General features: G+C 51.6%; 1 protein-coding gene across 1 annotated transcript in view; it reads left to right on the forward strand.

The window, feature by feature from the left end:
* Positions 1-18,085, forward strand: part of MEIOC (meiosis specific with coiled-coil domain) — a 28,491-nt gene extending 10,406 nt beyond the window's left edge. The window contains exons 5-8 of the mRNA XM_029076300.1: positions 4,557-6,441; positions 6,800-6,934; positions 11,573-11,753; positions 16,290-18,085. Of these exons, the coding sequence (XP_028932133.1) occupies positions 4,557-6,441; positions 6,800-6,934; positions 11,573-11,753; positions 16,290-16,522 (2,434 nt within the window). The 3' untranslated portion in view covers positions 16,523-18,085. The remainder of the gene's footprint in view (positions 1-4,556; positions 6,442-6,799; positions 6,935-11,572; positions 11,754-16,289) is intronic.
* Positions 18,086-18,696: the final 611 nt, after the last annotated feature.

Raw genomic sequence — 18,696 nt, forward strand, 5'->3', positions numbered from 1 at the left:
TAGAGCCTAGTGGGGCTGGGGGTGGGATGAGAGAACATGTGAAATGCCAGAGCAGCGTGGCTCAGTGGCAAGAGCCTGGGCTTGGGAGTCGGAGGTCATGGGTTCGAATCTCGGCTCTGCCACCTGTCAGCTGTGTGACTGTGGGCAAGTCACTTCACTTCTCTGGGCCTCAATTCCCTCATCTGTAAAATGGGGATTAAGACTGTGAGTCTCATGTGGGACAACATGATGACCCTGTATCTACCCCAACGCTTAGAACAGTGCTCTGCACGTAGTAAGCGCTTAACAAATACCAACATTAGTGGGTCAATTGAATGGTCCACGCCGCCCAGGTCTCTAGCTTTGATAATGGTCAAGAGGCATTTGGAGGAACAGTATAATGGTTGCCCTTTTTGCTCTTTGGCTATGGTTCAGGTTCTGTCAGTGCCCAACTCTTCTCTCTAATCACTCATTACGACCCATTCTTTTATAAATTTATCCAAACCCTTGTGAAGCTACTAGTATTTTACATCGACACAATTGTCTGTAGGAACAAGTTCCACATGCCTAACCGTTGGCAGGGTGAAGGAAGGATTCACTTTTGTTTGTTTGGAGGCAGCCACCCTCTCACTTTACTCAGTGCCCCTTATTAATCAATCAATCAGTGGTGTTTATCGCGTGATCGCTGTGTGCAGAACACTGTACTAAACCCTAAAGAGGGTAGGGTACAATAGAGTTGGTAGACACGATCCCTATCCTCAAGGAGCTTACCATGTAGTGTGCAAGATGGACATTCAAATAAATTACAGGTAGAGGTGTGGTGATCTTGGTTGAACAACAATTCCATGTTCATTCACGTCTCCCCACTCCTCAAAAGCCCCCATGGTTGCCCCCTCCATATTAAGCAGAAACTCCTGAACTTCGATAGGCTTTTGGCCAGTCGCTCGTTTGTCTCCCTCTATTTATCCTCCTTCCTTCTCCCACTGTAACCCAGCTCAACTTTCCCCTCTTCTTAATTTAATTTATTTGCTGGGCCTCTCATGCTCCTGCCCTCCCTTCTGCTGGAACCCCTTCCCCCTTCTCGGCCAGCAGGCAGGCCATTGCCCTTCCGAGATCATTACCTCCTCCAGGAAGCCTTCCCTAATTATTCTCTCATCTCCCCACCCTCTTTCCTCCCCTCCGTGCCACTTCAGCACTTCCATGTCACCTAAAGCACCTGAGTATTCACCACCCCACACCCATCACTGAGCTTTAGGTGAGAAGCAGTGTGGCTCAGTGGAAAGAGCATGGGCTTTGGAGTCAGAGGTCATGAGTTCAAATCCCAGCTCTGCCAATGGTCAGCTGTGTGACTGTGGGCAAGTCACTTAACTTCTCTGTGCCTCAGTTACCTCATCTGTAAAATGGGGATGAAAACTGTGAGCCCCTCGTGGGACAACCTGATTCCCCTGTGTCTACCCCAGCACTTAGAACAGTGCTCTGCACATAGTAAGCGCTTAACAAATGCCAACATTATTATTATTATTATTAGTATTAGTATTACATATCTTTCTATTAGAGAAGGAGCGTGGCTCAGTGGAAAGAGCCTGGGCTTTGGAGTCAGAGGTCATGGGTTCGAATCCCGACTCTGCCACTTGTCAGCTGTGTGACTGTGGGCAAGTCACTTAACTTCTCGGTGCCTCAGTTCCCTCATCTGTAAAATGGGGATTAACTGTGAGCCTCATGTGGGACAACCTGATTACTCTGTATCCACCCCAGTGCTTAGAACAGTGCTCTGCACATAGTAAGCGCTTAACAACAAATACCAACATTATAATTTCATGACTTCCCCTTTCCCGGAGTTTATTTCAGCATCCGTTTCCCCGCCTGCGATTGCAAGCTTCATGAGGGCGGGAATCACGTCCACTTACTCCTTTGGGCACTCCCATTTGCTTAGTACTGTGTTCTGCACAGAGTCAGGGCTCAGTAAATACCACCCACCCCTTCACCCCCTGGACCCGTCCCTGATGAGCCGGGAAAAGAGAAACGTCCAGTCCCACCAAAGTGAGGGGTTGCCCTCCAGGGCCGAGCTGGACGTCCAGGGACAAGGCCGGATGGGAGGAAAAGAGGAAACGCAGCCCCCATTTTAGCAGCTCCCTTTCCAGCCGCCAATCCAACTCCAAAGGGTGGGACAGGCTGGCTCCAGCTGCCAACCTGCCCGAAATAGCTTTGGGAAGCAAAGCCGGTGGCTGACTTCCCCAGGGAAGATGACTCCCATGGAGTCCTCCCCCGTCATCTCTTCTCCTCTCCCTTCCCACCCCACCCCCCCCTCAGCTACATTACCTTTCAGGACCATAATTTCTAAGTGGACCGAGAGTTCCGATCAATTAACCACCCAGTCCAATTTCCCATTTCCAGGAACTCATTGTTCTGCCTGAAAATCTGGCTCCTCTCCTAGCTGTGAGTCAGTCATTCACGCAGACTCACCCATAAGCATATGATTGTCTACGGCTATGATGAACACGGGAACTTTATGAATTCTCGCTCTCATGAGACAGCTGGCCCTTAGAGGGTGGGACCGGGTGGGGTCAGACTTCTCCCTGCAAAGGTTGAGGCTTCCCTCGGATGGGGAAAACATCCCCGAGGGGATCCTGGGCAAGATCCCGGGCCTTGCCGACCGGATTCCTGTGTCGGTTCCTCAAGATCCCTCCCTCCCTTCCCTCCCCCCCAGCTCTAGCCCTTCAAACCTTTCTCTGTCTTTGGAGAGAGGTTCTCACCCCCAATCCGATGTGGCCGGGAGCCCTCTTGTGGAATTGGGAAAGTTAACCGAAGGCAGGGTTGTTTCGATCCCGCAGGGGAGACTCAGCCAGGAAAAAAATATCCAAGCTGTCTACAAGTGGCCCTTCTTTCATACGCTTCAGCAGGGAGATTGCTGTCTCTTGGCCCACTTATCGGCGGCCCCGGGCCTGAGCTGGTTCCCCCAACTCCCCAGATGTGTCGAGTCCCTAGAGCCTAATCCATCATCTCCACTTCTGACCTGTCAGAGCCTGGTTTGAGGAAACCGACCCTCTCCTCCTTTGGTTTGGCTCTAGTAGCTTGCACGCCCGAGGGGTCCAAACCCTATCACATTAGCGCCATAGTGTTCTGCTTTTTGGAGGCGTCGCACAGGCGACGTCCCCCTTCCGAGGGAGGTTCCCCCTGGATGCTTGTCCAAGTTTTCTTAAGGAAGTGCTGAGTGCTTAACGCGAGATTCTGTAATGCCCATTTTCTCCGAATTTCAATCCAGGTTTTCCGCGTGTCAAATGCTATTAACGAGGACTCCCTTACCTCACTGGCATTTGAAAATGGAGGTCGCCAAAGACGGGGTCAGCCCTCCGAGCGGTGTTAAAGCTCAAAGGCGGCTCTTCGCCCTCGGCCCTGCCTACATTCCAGGGCTGCTTTTATCCGGTGACTCCAGAGAGCCAAACCGTAGCAGCTATCCAACGGTACATGTGGATTATATTTAAAAAGGAAAATTATGAAATCCCTTTTTTATTTGAATGAGCAAAAGAAAGAAAAGAAAAGAAACCCTCCCAGCAACCATGGTGTACGACTGTTTCCTAAATAGGGAACTATGGAGCCCATGTGCAGACAATTAAAAGGTTCTAATTTCAAATATTGTTACAGCAGAACGTATTCCTTTTGCATTAGGAAAATCCAGGGCTCCCCACAAGTCTGTTTCCTCTAAAGAGAATGATTTCTTTTGTGGCTGAACCTAAGCCAGTTATAGGGGGGAAAACAAGGCCAGGTGCTCCCTGCTGCCAGTGTGGAAACAGTGAGTGAGGACTCACAGCAGGCTCAAGCTACTCCCTGTACACCCACTGACTTGATTTACCCCCACGGAAAGTGGGTTTTTTAGGGTACTTGTTAAGCGCTTACTATGCGCCAGGCACTATTCTTAGCACTGGAGTAGATACAGTGTAATCAGGTTGGACGCAGTCCCTATCCCACACAGGGCTAACAGTTCTTAGTCCCCATTTTACAGATGAGGTGACTGAGACACCTCAGTTAAGGGATTTGCCCCACAGAAGACTTTTGAATGACTGGAGAGTGTAGTCGAGGTGAAACAATGTGTGTTGTGTGTCCCTGAGCGTACTCAGGAGAAAAGAACTTCTGGCAGTTGGTTGTTGCGGTGCGAAGCAGGCCAGTCCAACCTCCCAAACGCAGAGGGATTCACCCCTCTCTCCCCTCTGGGGGGGTGGGGGGGGGTGGGCGGGAGCTCCTCTCCCTTAAGAGCGATGAGGGGGCAGAGTGAGCGGGAGAGAAGGGGCAGAAGGCCACAATGCCCCCGCTCAGGGGTACACAATCAACTGCCCGTAGGGAGTCGAGGCAGGAGTTAGCGTCTCGCCGCTCCCGTGGAGCCGGTGGAAGGGAGGACAGCCAGACTGCCACGAAAACCGCCACGGTGATCCACATGCCCACAGCTGGACCACACACCTCTAAGCCACAGGTCTAGCAACACTGTTGGAAGATCCTCAGACCCTTTCCCCTCCTCCCTCCTCCCGGGCGTGAAAACCCCCTCTAAAACCCCATTAGTAATCAAATCCGTTTCCTCATCCTAGGGCCTGCTCCACCAACCTAAAATCCGCTTGGCCCGGGAACCCCGGCAGGCTTCCCGATCACCCTGGTCTCCCGTCCGACCCTCAAAGACCCGTAGAGGCAGGCGGCTCTCCGCCCGTTTTCTATGGTGGCGAGTCTGGGCCGGCAGCGGAGAAGCCAGCCCCGCAGAAGAGCAATCCCACCCCACAACCCAAAAGAGATGATCTCTGTGCCGGGTTCCCGAATCTGGGGCTCGAAGAGCAGTGGATGTACCCCTCGCGGGCCGATCAGTTCAGCTATTTCAACCTGCCGCCCAACGATCCCGCTAAGGCGACGTTCCAAGAAGGCCCCCGGCACCAGAACCGTTCGGTGCCACAGACGGGGCTCCCCAAGGAACTGGGAGCCGAAGGAGGAGACCCTCACGCCTACGGAAGGGGCCACGTGTGGGCCAGGGGGCTCGGGGCACCGATGCAGCAAAAGCGAGCCGAGATGCTCTTCGCCCAGGTTCGACTCAATGAAAGTGCAGATTATTGTAGGTATCCGGAATATCCCCACCCCAATCAGGTGAAGCTCAATCAGTGTTCAAATCTTAGCGTTCAGGAGAGCAGAAAGCCAACCGACGGGGCACACAAGAGAGCGGCCAGGGAAGCGGAGAGCTACGCCAGGGCTTTTCCGGGAATGCCGGCGGACCTGAAGAAAGGGGACGAGGCCATGCCCCGTGCCCCGAAGAATTTCCCTTTCCCAAGATCTGCCCCATACTTAGCCGAAAAGCCGTACGCCAAGGAGGCCGCGTTCGCGGCTGACTTCGGCGTGAAGCCGGAATACGGGCTCAAAGCTCTCATCGCCTGCCCAGGCCTCAGCGATTTTCCTAGCGCCGCCGAGAAGCAGCACATTCCCAGGTCGGAGCAGCAGAATTCCGGATTCCTCAAACCGGCGAATCCACCGCCAAACTCGGCGGTGCCTTCCGGTGGAATCAACATCAACCGGCCCGCGTGGATGAACGTCCAAGCCAAAAATAGCGCTCCCGTTCTGTATCGGAATCAGAGTAACTTGATGAGGTGGAACGGTCACTTAAGCCCAGCCCTGAGAGGGGCGAACCATTCTTTAGATGGCCCCCAGCTACCACCTGCCCCGGGCTTCACCCCTCAGAGCTATCTGTTTCAGAAATACTGTCAGGAACCCCCGTCCCTGTTTTCTGGGTTGGATTTCGGTTCCAGTGGCCCGGGAAGGTTTCAACCTGGCAGTCCCCTGGAAGGGCAGACCAGAGACGGTGGAAGGGTCCTCACCGACCTGGGTCATGAGAAAAAATTCAAGCTGCCAAACGGGATGTGCGACGGCTTCTTACCTCAGCAGTACGGGATGGTCCACCCGGGCAACAAGCACCCTTTCCAAGCCAGGCTCCAAGGTGGACACGGTGATCCCGACGAGGGCCAAGTCTATTTCCCGGGCTTGTCCCCGAATCCCTATCACGACCTGTTGGAACGCCCGGGCAGCTACGCGAGCCCCCGACTGGGGAGCGGAGACAACGGCTCTGTCGTCGCCCGGCTGAACCGCCCCCAGCCTTCCTACTTTCCAAACCATTTCATGATGGGTGACTGTAGGTACCACCCGAACGCCCCCCAGTTTGGCTTGGGCGGGCTTCCTCTGAAACCCAGCTTTCCGTTCAACCAGGCGTTACTCCCGCTGACGGGCTCTTGCAATTTGCTCTCCTACCAAGACGGAAGTCGCCCGAGTCCTTATTTGAAAGGTCCGATGCAGAACGACCAGCCTCACCCTCAACCCGGTTTCCCGTTCATGCCCACGATGCCGAGACCGGTCAAAGTCCGCAGCGGACCAGCCAGCGAACTTCACACCCAACTAGAGGAGTGCTACGAGCAGTGGAGAGCCTTAGAAAAGGAGAGGAAGAAGGTAACATGGGGAAAAGTCCATTTGTTAGAGTGCGTTTTGACTCCACCTGATTGCCACACCATCCTCATTTGGGGCCCAAGGGGTACCTGCCTCCAACCGGTTTATTCTCACCGTGCAGCGCTCTCCGGGATTAAAACAGCACAGGAGGCTTCTGCCTCGCCCGATCGATCAGCGCTATTTATCGAGCTCTTACTGTGTGCAGAGCACTGTACTCGATCCCGCGGGAGAGTACGGTGCAGCAGAGTTGGCAGACACGTTCCCCGCCCACGGGGATAAATTTACCTCCCGACTCCGGGCGAATGCATTTTCATCATCTAACGCCGCCAGCCGTCTGAAAAGCGTCTCCCATTTTTCCCAGGTTGAACTGTCCCTCGCCAAGAATTATCCGGGAAAGAAAGTCTCCAGCACGAATAACACACCGATTCCGAGGCTGACCTCCAACCCTTCCCGGGTGGACCGATTAATCGTGGACGAGCTACGAGAGCAAGCCAGGGTGAGCCGTGAAACGGGAGGTCTCCTCCAATTCCGCCCGTTGAAATTTCCGATCTGCTTGGGGCTTCGTAAGCCGCATTTGGGTACTTGGTACTTGTGAAGCGCTTACTATGTGCCAAGCACTGTTCTAAGCGCTGGGGGAGATAGAAGTTAATCAGACTGGACACAGTCCCTGTCCCACGTGGGGCTCACACTCTAAATCCCCATTTTACAGACGAGGTAACCGAGGCCCAGAGAAGTGAAGCGACTTGCCCAAGGTCACCTAGCAGACGTGGTAGAGCTGGGATTAGAACCCAAGACCTTCTGACTTGCGGGCCCGTGGTCTCTCCACTACGCCGTGCTGCCCGTGATTTTCTGAAACGCTTTCTATTCCGTGTCTGGTCTTAGCGGAGGGATGAATGTCTGTAGGGAAGTGAGGAAACCATTTGGTCATTTTTGACCTATTTTGAAGTTCAAAGAGCGAAGTTTGATTTTCTAAAAGATTCTCCCCCTTCCTAGCAACTGAAATGGTTCAGTTTTCAAGCCTGTCATAATCAATCACTGCTGTTTATTAGGCACTTATTGTGTGCAGAGCACTGTACTAAGCACTTGGGAGAATACAGTGCAACAGAGTTGGCAGACGTAGTCCCTCCCCAGAAAGGATCTAAACCTCAACCGAGTTTGCAAGGAAGTTCCCAAAGGAACAAAACCCACACCCCCGCACGCAATATGGGCAGTTGTCTTTACAGTACTGTTGTAAGGGAAATTCGGAGAGCCTGTGTGTACGTGCGTGACTGAAAAGGCCTTTGAGGGACCCACAGTCCTGGCCACATTGTGCACCCCAAGAGTCTGTCCCTTGTTATGTCATGTTTGTTATTTGCAGTGCTGTTTTTGCTTTATTTCCGTCACGTCTCACAATCCTCAGGGAGCTTCTGCTTGAAAAGCGCCGGTCCTTTCTTGACGGCAGTTCACCCTGCAGGTCTCTGCTCCGCCTTTCGGCTCCCAGTTTGCAGATCCGATACGGCATCGTTGTACTGTGGCCTTTAAACATCTCACCTGCCCTCCTGGCTTTTGGTTTCCCAACTCTAGCTCTCCGTAGAGCCGCGGTTTGGACATCCTGCTATCGTTCATTCACCTCACGGGCCGGGTTTTCAATTAGGATGTCCTCTGTTTGGGGCAGGGCTCTGCCCAGAGTGAGCACTCCGTAAATCGCATGGATTGAGTGACTGCTTCAGAAAACGAAATCTAACTCCACTGTGGAAGCTCTGCCCGGAGATTCCAAAGCAGAAGTACAGTTGTAATACAGTTGTAATTGAATTACAGTTGGAGTACAGTTGGAGTTGAGAAGCAGCGTGGCTCAGTGGAAAGAGCCCGGGCTTGGGAGTCAGCGGGCGTGGGTTCGAATCCTGGCTCTGCCACTTGTCAGCTGTGTGACTGAGGGCAAGTCACTGCACTGCTCTGTGCCTCAGTTACCTCATCTATAAAATGGGGATGAAGACTGGGAGCCTCACGAGGGACAACCTGATGACCCTGTATCTACCCCAGCGCTTAGAACAGTGCTCTGCACAGAGTAAGCGCTTAACAAATACCAACGTTATTATTATTATTATTGTAATAACCCTTATTAAGCGCTTACTCTGTGCAGAGCCCTGTGAATATTTTCCGAGACCTCCCCATTACACTGCTTTTGTGGAATTTTGAAGGAACTATAAAATTGTTAAGGAAAAAAAAAACCAACCCCATAACTTCTCAAGCCCACATAAGGCAAATTTCTTGGCATCTTAGTTATTCTGTGGTTTCACTCGGGCAGAATGGTTCTGGATAGCTTCCCTGAATAATTACTAGAATTTCCAGTCTTAATTCCTTACTCATTTTTGAGTTCCCTAGTACATTTGCCGACGGTCTGTTTGCGTGCAGCCATTCGCCCTCTGTCTCGCCGCCGACCCCGGTCCACGTCCTGCCTCTGGCCCGGAACTCCCTCCTCCTTCACATCTGACAGACCGTGGCCGTCTCCCGCTTCAAAGCTTTACCGAAAGCACCTCTCCTCCAAGAGGCCTTCCCCGACTAAGCCCTCGTTTCCCTGCCTCGCTCTCCCTTCAGTGTTGCTTTTGAACTTGGATTTGTATGCTTTATTCACCCCACCCTCAGCCCCCCTGCAATTATGTCCATTCTGTCGTTTATTTTAATGTCCATCTCCCCTCTAGACTGTAAGCTGCTTTTGGAGAGGGAGTGTGTCTACCAGTTCTGTTTTACTGACCGATCAATCGGATTTATTAAATGTGATGGATGGATCGGATTTTTTGAGAGCTTACTGCATGCAGAACACTGTACTAAGCCCTCGGGAGAGTACGGTATAACAATATAACAGAGTTGGTAGACACATTCCCTGCCCACGAAGAGCTTTCTGTATACCGGCACAGGCTAAAGGCTAGGAAAAGGAAATAATACCGGTAGGTGAGAGAAGCATCTATTCGGGATGTCATTTTTGTTTTTTTAACGGTATTTGTTAAGCTCTTACTATGCGCTAGGCACTGTACTGAGCACTGGGGAAGATACAAAGAGGTCTGAACTCAGCCCCGCTCAGAACATCGGTGTCAGCTTTCAGTTTGCAGACCGAGTCAGTATTTCCCCAGGAATCGAAAACCTCCGCGGTGCTCGATGTCGACGTCCTTCGGAGGAACCATACTGAGAGGTCCAGATAGTGTCCCTTTGCAGACCAGAGCCCGAGCCACCTAGTAGTCTCACCGGGCCTATGTCTGCTAGCCTTCAGGACCGGGCAGAGTCAATGCCGCTTACTGAGCGCTTACCGGGTGCAGAGCACTCTACCAAACGCTTGGGAAAATACGGTGCATTAGATTGGAGAACCCGCCTGACTCTGCCTCATCCCCTCAGTGGGGCTAAAAACCTCCTCTTTAACTTGATTGTTTTATAATATCGGGTCACGGATAATAATAATAATGGTATCTGTTAAGCGCTTAGTATGTGCCAGGCACTGCAGTAAGCGCTGGGGTGGATACGAGCAAATCATCTGTAAAATGGGTTGGACACAGTCCCGGTCCTAAATGGGGCTCACGGTCTCAATCCCCATTTTCCAGATGAGGTAACTGAGGCCGAAAAAAGTGAAATAATAATGTTGGTATTTGTTAAGCGCTTACAATGTGCAGAGCACCGTTCTAAGCGCTGGGGTGGATACAGGGTCATCAGGTCGTCCCACGGGAGGCTCACAGTTAATCCCCATTTTACAGATGAGGGAACTGAGGCACAGAGAAGTTAAGTGACTTGCCCAAAGTCACACAGCAGAGCCGGGATTCAAACTCATGACTTGCCCACGATCGCACAGCAGACCTGTGGGGGAGCCAGGATTAGAACCCAGGTCCTTCTGACTCCTAAACCCATGCTGCGTCCACTAGGCCACACTTCTTCTCTACCCCAAGGTCCATCCTGACCCACCTCTGCTGGGGTGGCTGGTCACTCTAGCAGACCACCCTCTGGACTGGAAGCTTGTTGTGGGCAGGGAGTGTGTCTGTTATACTGCAGTGTCAGGCTCTCCCAAGCATTTAGTACAGTGCTCTGCACACAGTAAGCACTCAATAAATACGACTGACTGACTGACTGCTGTGGCCACTGCCCACCACTCTTGTGGGGGCTTCGAGCCCTTCTGCCTGTTGCCCCTTGTCTTCCTCGTGTTCCATCCTGCCCCGGCCCCCACCGTGGCTCACTGGAAAGAGCACGGGCTTTGGAGTCAGAGGTCATGGGTTCGAATCCCGGCTCTGCCACTTGTCAGCTGTGTGACTGTGGGCAAGTCACTTAACTTCTTGGTGCCTCAGTTCCCTCATCTATAAAATGGGGATTAACTGTGAGCCTCATGTGGGACAACCTGATTACTTTGTATCCACCCCAGTGCTTAGAACAGTGCTCGGCACATAGTCAACACTTAACAAATACCAACATTATTATTATTACACCCGGGCACTGACCCGACTTGCTCACATCTCATCATCTGCTCGTGTCACCGGGCAGGGCAACCTTTCCGCTGTGCTAAGCGCAACTGATCGGCACGTGAAGCTCTCGCGCCTCTTGCTCAATCTCCTCAACTCCGCTCTTCTTCCACCAAGATGGTCTTCCGCAGAAAATCATGGGGCAAAATGAGATTCTGTATTAGTGTTAATATTCTGTACTATCTAATTATGTGTTATTGCTTCTAGACTGTGGGCTCTCTGTGGGCCGGGGACTTGGCTACCAACTCCGTTATAGAGAACCAGCGTGGCCTAGTGGAATCAGCATGGGCCCGGGAGTCAGAAGGAGTTGGGTTCTAATCTCACTGCTCTGCCGGGTGCCCTTCGACAAGTCACCTCATTTCTCTGGGCCTCAGTCCCCTCATCTGTAAAATGGGGATTAAGCCCGGGAGCCCTATGTGGGACAGGGGCTGTGTCCAAACCCGTTTTCCTGTATCCATCCCAGCTCTTAGAACGGTGCCTGGCACAGAGTAAGCGCTTAACAAATACCACGATTCTTATGAACTCCGTTCTATCGTGCTCTCTCACGCACTCGGCGCAGTGCTCTGCACATGGTAAGCGCTCAGTAGATACCATGGAACGATTGATTAGTGGAAGGAGCGTGCGGCGACGGGGGTAACCGAGATGGAAAACACTGTCCACAGGTCGTCACTTTACTGGGTAAGATGGAGCGCCTTCGTAGCTCTCCCCTCCACATCAACATCTCCATCACGCTCGACAAGCACTTGGAGTCCATTCGTCTGGTCCAGACGCGGAGGAAGGAGGAGATCGTGAACGCTTCGGCTCGGCAGAGGCAAGGAGCCCCCAGAGGCCAGGACGACCGAGGTAAGAACGGGAATAATAATAATAATATTATCAATAGTGTTTGCTAAGCATTTTCTATGTGCCAAGCACTGTACTAAGCGCGCTGGTCCAATCCCCTTTAACTGAGAAAGCTAACGTCTACACGGGCAGGGTCATTCCCAGCTGAAATTCAGGCTCAAGACGGTGTTCGGCTCCGTAACTCGGATTTAGAAACACGGACGCCTTGCCGGCGTTAGACATAGTCAACTTCAGGTTTCTAAACGGCTGCTGGCTCAGGAACTTGAAGGAAACGTAGACCTGGCCGGTATGGTAATTATCCTTGTTATTATTATTATTATTATTGTGTTCGTTAAGCACTTACTGTTTGCCAAGCACTGTTCTAAGCACTTGGGTAGATACTACCCAAGAGAAGCGGCGTGGCTCAGTGGAAAGAGCCCGGGCTTGGGAGTCAGAGGTCATGGGTTCGAATTCCGGCTCTGCCACTTGTCAGCTGTGTGACTGTGGGCAAGTCACTTCACTTCTCTGGCCCTCAGTTACCTCATCTGGAAAATGGGGATTAACTGTGAGCCTCACGTGGGACAACCTGATTATCCCGTATCTACCCCAGCGCTTAGAACAGTGCTCGGCACATAGTAAGCGCCTAACAAATACCAACATTGTTATTACTAAGTAATCGGGTCAGACACGGTCCCTAGCCCTCCTGGGGCTATCTTAGTAGCAAGGCCTAATGGAAAGAGCGCAGGCATTCATTTATTCATTCATTCATTCATTCATTCAATCCTATTTATTGAGCGCTTACTGTGCGCAGAACACAGTACTAAGCGCTTGGAAAGTACAATTCGGCAACAGAGACGATCCCTACCCAACGACGGGCTCACACTCTAGAAGGGGGTAACAGGCAACAAAATGAAAACAAGTAGACAGGCATCAATAGCATCAAAATAGATAAATAGAAGTATAGATGGAGTCAGAGGGCCGGGGTTCTAATCCTGGCTCCGTCACTTACCTACTTTGCGAATTCGGGCAAGTCCCCGATTAGACTGTAAGCCCGTCAATGGGCAGGGATGGTCTCTATCTGTTGCCGAATTGTACATTCCAAGCGCTTAGTACAGTGCTCTGCACATAGTAAGCGCTCAATAAATACTATTGAATGAATGTAACTTCAGCTGTAAAACGGGGCCTCCAACCTGGACTGGGAACCCCTTGTGAGACAGGCGCTGTGTCCGACCCCATGATCTCGTATCTGCCCCAGCGCTTAGAGCAGTGCTCGACACTCGTTTAGCAAATACAGTAATAATAGGGAGAGCTCGGATTAAATGCTTACGCGGGACCGAGCACCATACTAAGCGCCGGAAAGGATATACGGGCGGGAATTAGACCCGATCCCCGTGAACTCTCCCACAGGGAAGAAGGGGTGAAGGCGTGACCCGATACCTAGGCCTAAAGGAAGCACCTCCCGGCCCCCGACAACTTTTCTTTTCCTCTGATGTCCCGTTGGGCTCGGTCCTCACATCCTGGTGGGGACGGGGGCAGTCAGCCTCAGCCGGGGTGATTCCTTCCCCTACTAGGGACGGGAAAGCCTGTGAAAACCCTGGCTCTCGGGCAGCCTTTTCTAACTTCGGGAAGCAGCGTGGCTCAGTGGCAAGAGCACGGGCTTGGGAGTCAGAGGTCATGGGTTCGAATCCCAGCTCCGCCACTTGTCAGCTGTGTGACTGGGCAAGTCACTTAACTTCTCTGTGCCTCAGTGACCTCATCTGGAAAATGGGGATTAAGACTGTGAGCCTCACGTGGGACAACCTGATTAATCTGTATCTCCCCCAGCGCTTAGAACAGTGCTCGGCATATAGTAAGCGCTTAACAAATACCAACATTATTATTATTATCATCATTAACTTAGGACCCTTTAAGATTCACTCTCGGTTGGTGGCCGGACAGGGCAGGAGCGACGTGGAGGCCCCAGAGAGAGAGCGACTGATGCAGCATCAGCTCTAATAAAAACAATAATAACAAATAGTAATAACTCTGGTACTCATCAAGGGCCGACTTTGGGCCGAACACCGTACTCAGCCCTGCGGTAGGTCCAAAATAATCAAGTAGCAGCACGGTGGAGTGGATAGAGCTGGGAGTCAGGAGGTCATGGGTTCTAATCCCGGCTCGGCCACTCATCAGCTGTGTGACCGTGGGCAAGTCACTTAACTTCTCTGTGCCTCAGTTCCCTCATCTGGAAAATGGGGATTAACCGTGAGCCTCAAGTGGGACAACCTGATGATCCTGTATCTCCCCCAGTGCTTAGAACAGTGCTCTGCACATAGTAAGCGCTTAATAAATACCAACATTATTATTATCTGTAAAATGGGGATTGAGACTGTGAGCCCCATGGGGGACAGGGACTGGGTCCAACCTGATTCGCTTGTCTCCACCCCAGCGCTTAGTACAGTGCCTGGCACATAGTAAGAGCTTAGCAAATATCAGAATTATTATTATTAAGTTGGACCCAGTCCCTGTCCCACGTGGGACACAGAGTCCTAAGCAAAGGTTGCTAAGCCATGCTAGCTAACTCATCTCTTCAGAAACGTACGACTGTCCCCGTGCCAGCGATAAGACAGTTTTCAACCGAGCACGTCTAACTTTCCACCGGCTCAAAAACTCTAGGGAAATGTAACTGTGGCCGGTGCGGTCCTGGACTCATCGGTTTGAACTAACCCTTCAACGGAGCCTCCCAGTGTGGGAAGCAGCCTGGCCTAGTGGAAATAATAATAATAATGTTGGTATTTGTTAAGCGCTTCCTATGTGCAGAGCACTGTTCTAAGCCCGGGGATAGATCCAGGGTCGTCAGGTTGTCCCACGTGAGGCTCACAGTCTTCATCCCCACTGAGGCCCAGAGAAGTTAAGTGACTTGCCCAGCGTCACACTGCTGAAAAGTGGCAGAGCTGGGATTCGAACCCATGACCTCTGACTCCCAAGCCCGGGCTCTTTCCACTGAGCCACGCTGCTTCTAGGAGCCGGGCCCTGGGCGGCAGAAGGTCGTGGCTTCTAATCCCGGCTCTGCCACTTGTCTGCTGTGTCACCTTGGGCAAGTCACTTCGTTTCTCTGGGCCTCGGTTACCTCATCTGGAAAATGGGGATGGAGACTGTGAGCCCCATGTCGGGCAGGGACTGGGTCCAACCCGATTTGCCTGTTTCCACACCAACGCTTAGAACAGCGGCTGGCACGTAACGAGCCCCAAAATTACTATTAGAGGGCACATCTCGGCTCCGCCACTGGCCTGCCGCGTGACCTTGGGCAAGTCACTTCACTCCCGTGGCCCTCAGTTACCTCATCTCTCAAATGGGGGCCCAAAACCTGTCCTCCCTCCTCCTCAGAGCCTGAGGAGGGGCCAGGGATTGCCTCCTTTCATTCGCTCAGCCGTATTTATTGAGCGCTTACTCTGTGCGGACCACTGTACTAAGTGCTTGGGAAAGTATAATCTAAGGAGAAACAGACACATTCCCTCCTGTCCGCTGTGTGGCCTTGGGCAAGGGAAGCAGCGTGGCTCAGTGGAAAGAGCCTGGGCTTCGGAGTCACGGGTCATGAGTTCGACTCCCGGCTCTGCCACTTGTCAGCTGTGTGACCGTGGGCAAGTCACTTCACTTCTCTGTGCTTCAATTACCTCATCCGTAAAATGGGGATTAACTGTGAGCCTCACGTGGGACAACCCGATGACCCTGTATCTCCCCCAGCGCTTAGAACGGTGCTCTGCACATAGGAAGAGCTTAACCAATACCAACATTATTATTATAATTACTTAACTTCTCTCTGTGCCTCACTTGCCTCATCTGGAAAATGGGGATTGAGACCGTGAGCTCCTTGCGGGACAGGGACCGTGTCAAACCTGGCTTGGTCGTATCCACCCTAGCGCTTAGTACAGTAGCTGGCACCTAATAAGCACTTAGCAAATACAATAATTATTATTATCATGATCTTGTATCTCCCCCGGCGCTTAGTACAGGGCTTGATGCATAGAAAGGGCTTATTTATTCATTCACTCATATTTATTGAGCGCTTACTGTGTGCAGAGCACTCTACTAAGCACTTAAGAGAGTACGATCTAACAATAAACATTCCCCGACCACAAGGAGCTTACAGTCCAGAGGAGGATACGGACATTAATAGAAATAAATAAATGACAGATCTGGATATAAATGCTGTGGGGCCGGGAGCGGGGGCGACGACGCAGGCGGGAGTGGGAGCGGAGGAAAAGAGGGCTCACCGGGGAACGCTCACGCTGTGAAGCAGCGTGGCTCAGCGGAAAGAGCCCGGGCTTGGGAGTCAGAGGTCATGGGTTCGAATTCCGGCTCAGCCGCTTGTCAGCTGGGTGACTTTGGGCCAGTCACTTCACTTCTCTGGGCCTCAGTGACCTCATCTGGAAAATGGGGACGAAGCCCGTGAGCCCCACGTGGGACAACCTGATCACCTTGTATCCTCTCCAGGGCTCAGAACAGCACATAGGAAGCGCTTAACAAATGCCATCGTGATTATTATTACCATGGTTATTACCAACCTAACTGTTCTCCTAGATGTTCTCGCCCTGGCGCTGGCAATCAGAGAGATGTGCTGCAGTACCAGGATGGTGCGCACCACCCTCTGGTGTGCCCTCCAGATGACCCTGCCCAAGGCGGCCCCTCCCAAGAGCCCAGTGGACGAGAAGAAGCCGCCGAAGGACGGAGAGGGCTGTGAAATCAAAACCCGCAAGAGCAAGGAGAACAGCGAGCCCGTGCCCCATCGGGGAGAGGAAGCGAGTCAACAGTGAAGAGGCCGGGAGCCCCCAGAGGAGCCAGAAAGGGAAAGGACCAAGGGTCCGAAAGGAATTTTAAATAGGTTAAGTTTCGGTTCTTTTACTCTTCCTTCCAGATTTCAAGTTTTAATAGGTTAATGAAGTTCGACTCCAGTGTCGTAATCAGCCATGTCTGTCTGATCACCACGCAGTTCGGGGAGAACTCCAAGGTAACGTTACGTTGGCTGTCCTCCCCACCCCGGCCCCTCCCCGCCCCGTCCCCACCCTTCCCTGCAGCGAGGGTCTAAACTCGCCCAAACTCACAGGTCAGTTTTGTCTCCCGACTGAGTTTGGAACCACGGTGGTGTTGCTTAAACCCATCCTGCAAGGCAGGACAGGGGAAAGGTGACGTTCTCGTCGTTGAGAAGTGTCATTCCGGTTTGCCTTAGTAAGTAGATTTCCGATTAATGACCGAGTGACCCTCAATCAGTTGAGGCTTCGGTCCGGTATCCAGGACGGGTCCGGACTGTGGTTGGAAAGCCTTTGTCTTACAAAACCCCGTACAAACCCTGGGAGCAGGAGGAAAATGAGGCTAAGCCAAGTATTCGGGTAAAAACGTTCGTATTTAAGATAGAACCGTATTTCCGAAATTGAAATTTTAGTGCCTAAATTGATGGAGTGAAACACATTCGATTCTCCTAAATTAGTGATGAGTGCCAATGTGAAAACCATGCAAGTTACGGTATAGAAAGCCTGCTCAAATCATTTGTGCATATTCTTGAAAGTTTAACTGTTAGCGATTAAAAGTTGCCAATTTTAAAGTATTTAAATTGAATCAAAATATTACCTTTTCCTCTGTCTAGTTTAGCGAGATTTTTTTTTTTTCCCTCCACAGTAATCAAAATAATGACAAATACCCTTGGTTGGCCACTTCTCCCAGAGGGTATCCTGAGGTTCTAAAATGTCCTTTTTTTTTTTTTTTTCCCAAGGTAACGATTTAGCTAGTTAGGTTGGAAATTGGATAGTGTAAATTTTGGGTGGTTGCGTTCCTTCGTTCGCTCCTGTGCGTTTGAGAGAGCTTGGCTTTTTCTTGCTTCTCATCACTTACCACCTTGGTACGGAGCGGGTGTAATTTCTTAATTTAATAGGTAAGGTCGGTATTATCGGTGGCTCGGGAGCTACCGGGTTTGACCCAAGTTTAGAAGAGTTAAGCTATAATGTCTTGATGAAGTTGAATTGAACTACCCTTGGAGAGAGAGACGGACAATTCAAATGTCTGTTCTTTCTAGATTTAGGCATCCTCGTAAGGAAAAAGAAGGGTAATCACATCGGGTAAATTTTCTTTAGATGAAGTACGGAAGAAACTGATCTAGGTATCAGGGGAAACCGTAGTGAAACCGCTCCGATCACTGATCCGCCCCGGGGAACTGCCCAAATGGGCTACATCAGTGACAGCAAATAAAACAGACACCACCTCATTCACTACTCGGGAAAAGAAAGGTTAAGTTTGGTCCCAAACACGTTGGGTGTTGTAAGAACGGGTATCCTTTACCGAATTTAACCTGTCAGGAAAGAAATAAATTTAACCTTTGTTGAAAACGTCGTCGGATTCCTCTGTCCTTCCAGCTCGGAAACGTTTCGGCAAAGTGATGACTTGAGGTGTCCGGCGGGCTGGTCCCGGCCATCCGTGATCACGATAATTAATGATAACAACGATGGTCCTCGTTAAGCGCTGACTAGGTGCCAAGCGCTGTTCTGAGCGCTGGGGTAGATACGAGTTAGCTTGGACGCAGCCCCCGCCCCTCATAGGGCTCACACCCTTATCCTCATTTTACCGATGAGGTCACGGAGGCCCAGAGAGGTGAAATGACTTGTCCGAGGTCACACAGCAGACACGTGGAGGAGCCGGGATCGGAACCCACGTCCTTCCGACTCCCAGGGCCACTAAGCCTTGAGATAACCGCGCTACCCAGAGTGAAGACCCATCCCGATCTCCAAGTGGGCCCTTGGGGTGCCATTTTTCTAGAAGCGTTGTCAGGAAGTCGGCACGGTCCACACATGGGGAGACAAAACCTCGCTTTGGGAAGGTTGGGTCTGATTTGGTATTTAGAGAACACCTTTCCCCACAGCAGGTTCTTCCCACACTTCGCTTCTCCCAGGGCCTCATTCTGGCTCTTCATTCATCCAGTCGTAGTTATTGAGCACTTACT

The sequence above is a fragment of the Ornithorhynchus anatinus genome, chromosome 11 (genome assembly GCF_004115215.2).
Source record: "Ornithorhynchus anatinus isolate Pmale09 chromosome 11, mOrnAna1.pri.v4, whole genome shotgun sequence".
Lineage (NCBI taxonomy): Eukaryota > Metazoa > Chordata > Mammalia > Monotremata > Ornithorhynchidae > Ornithorhynchus > Ornithorhynchus anatinus.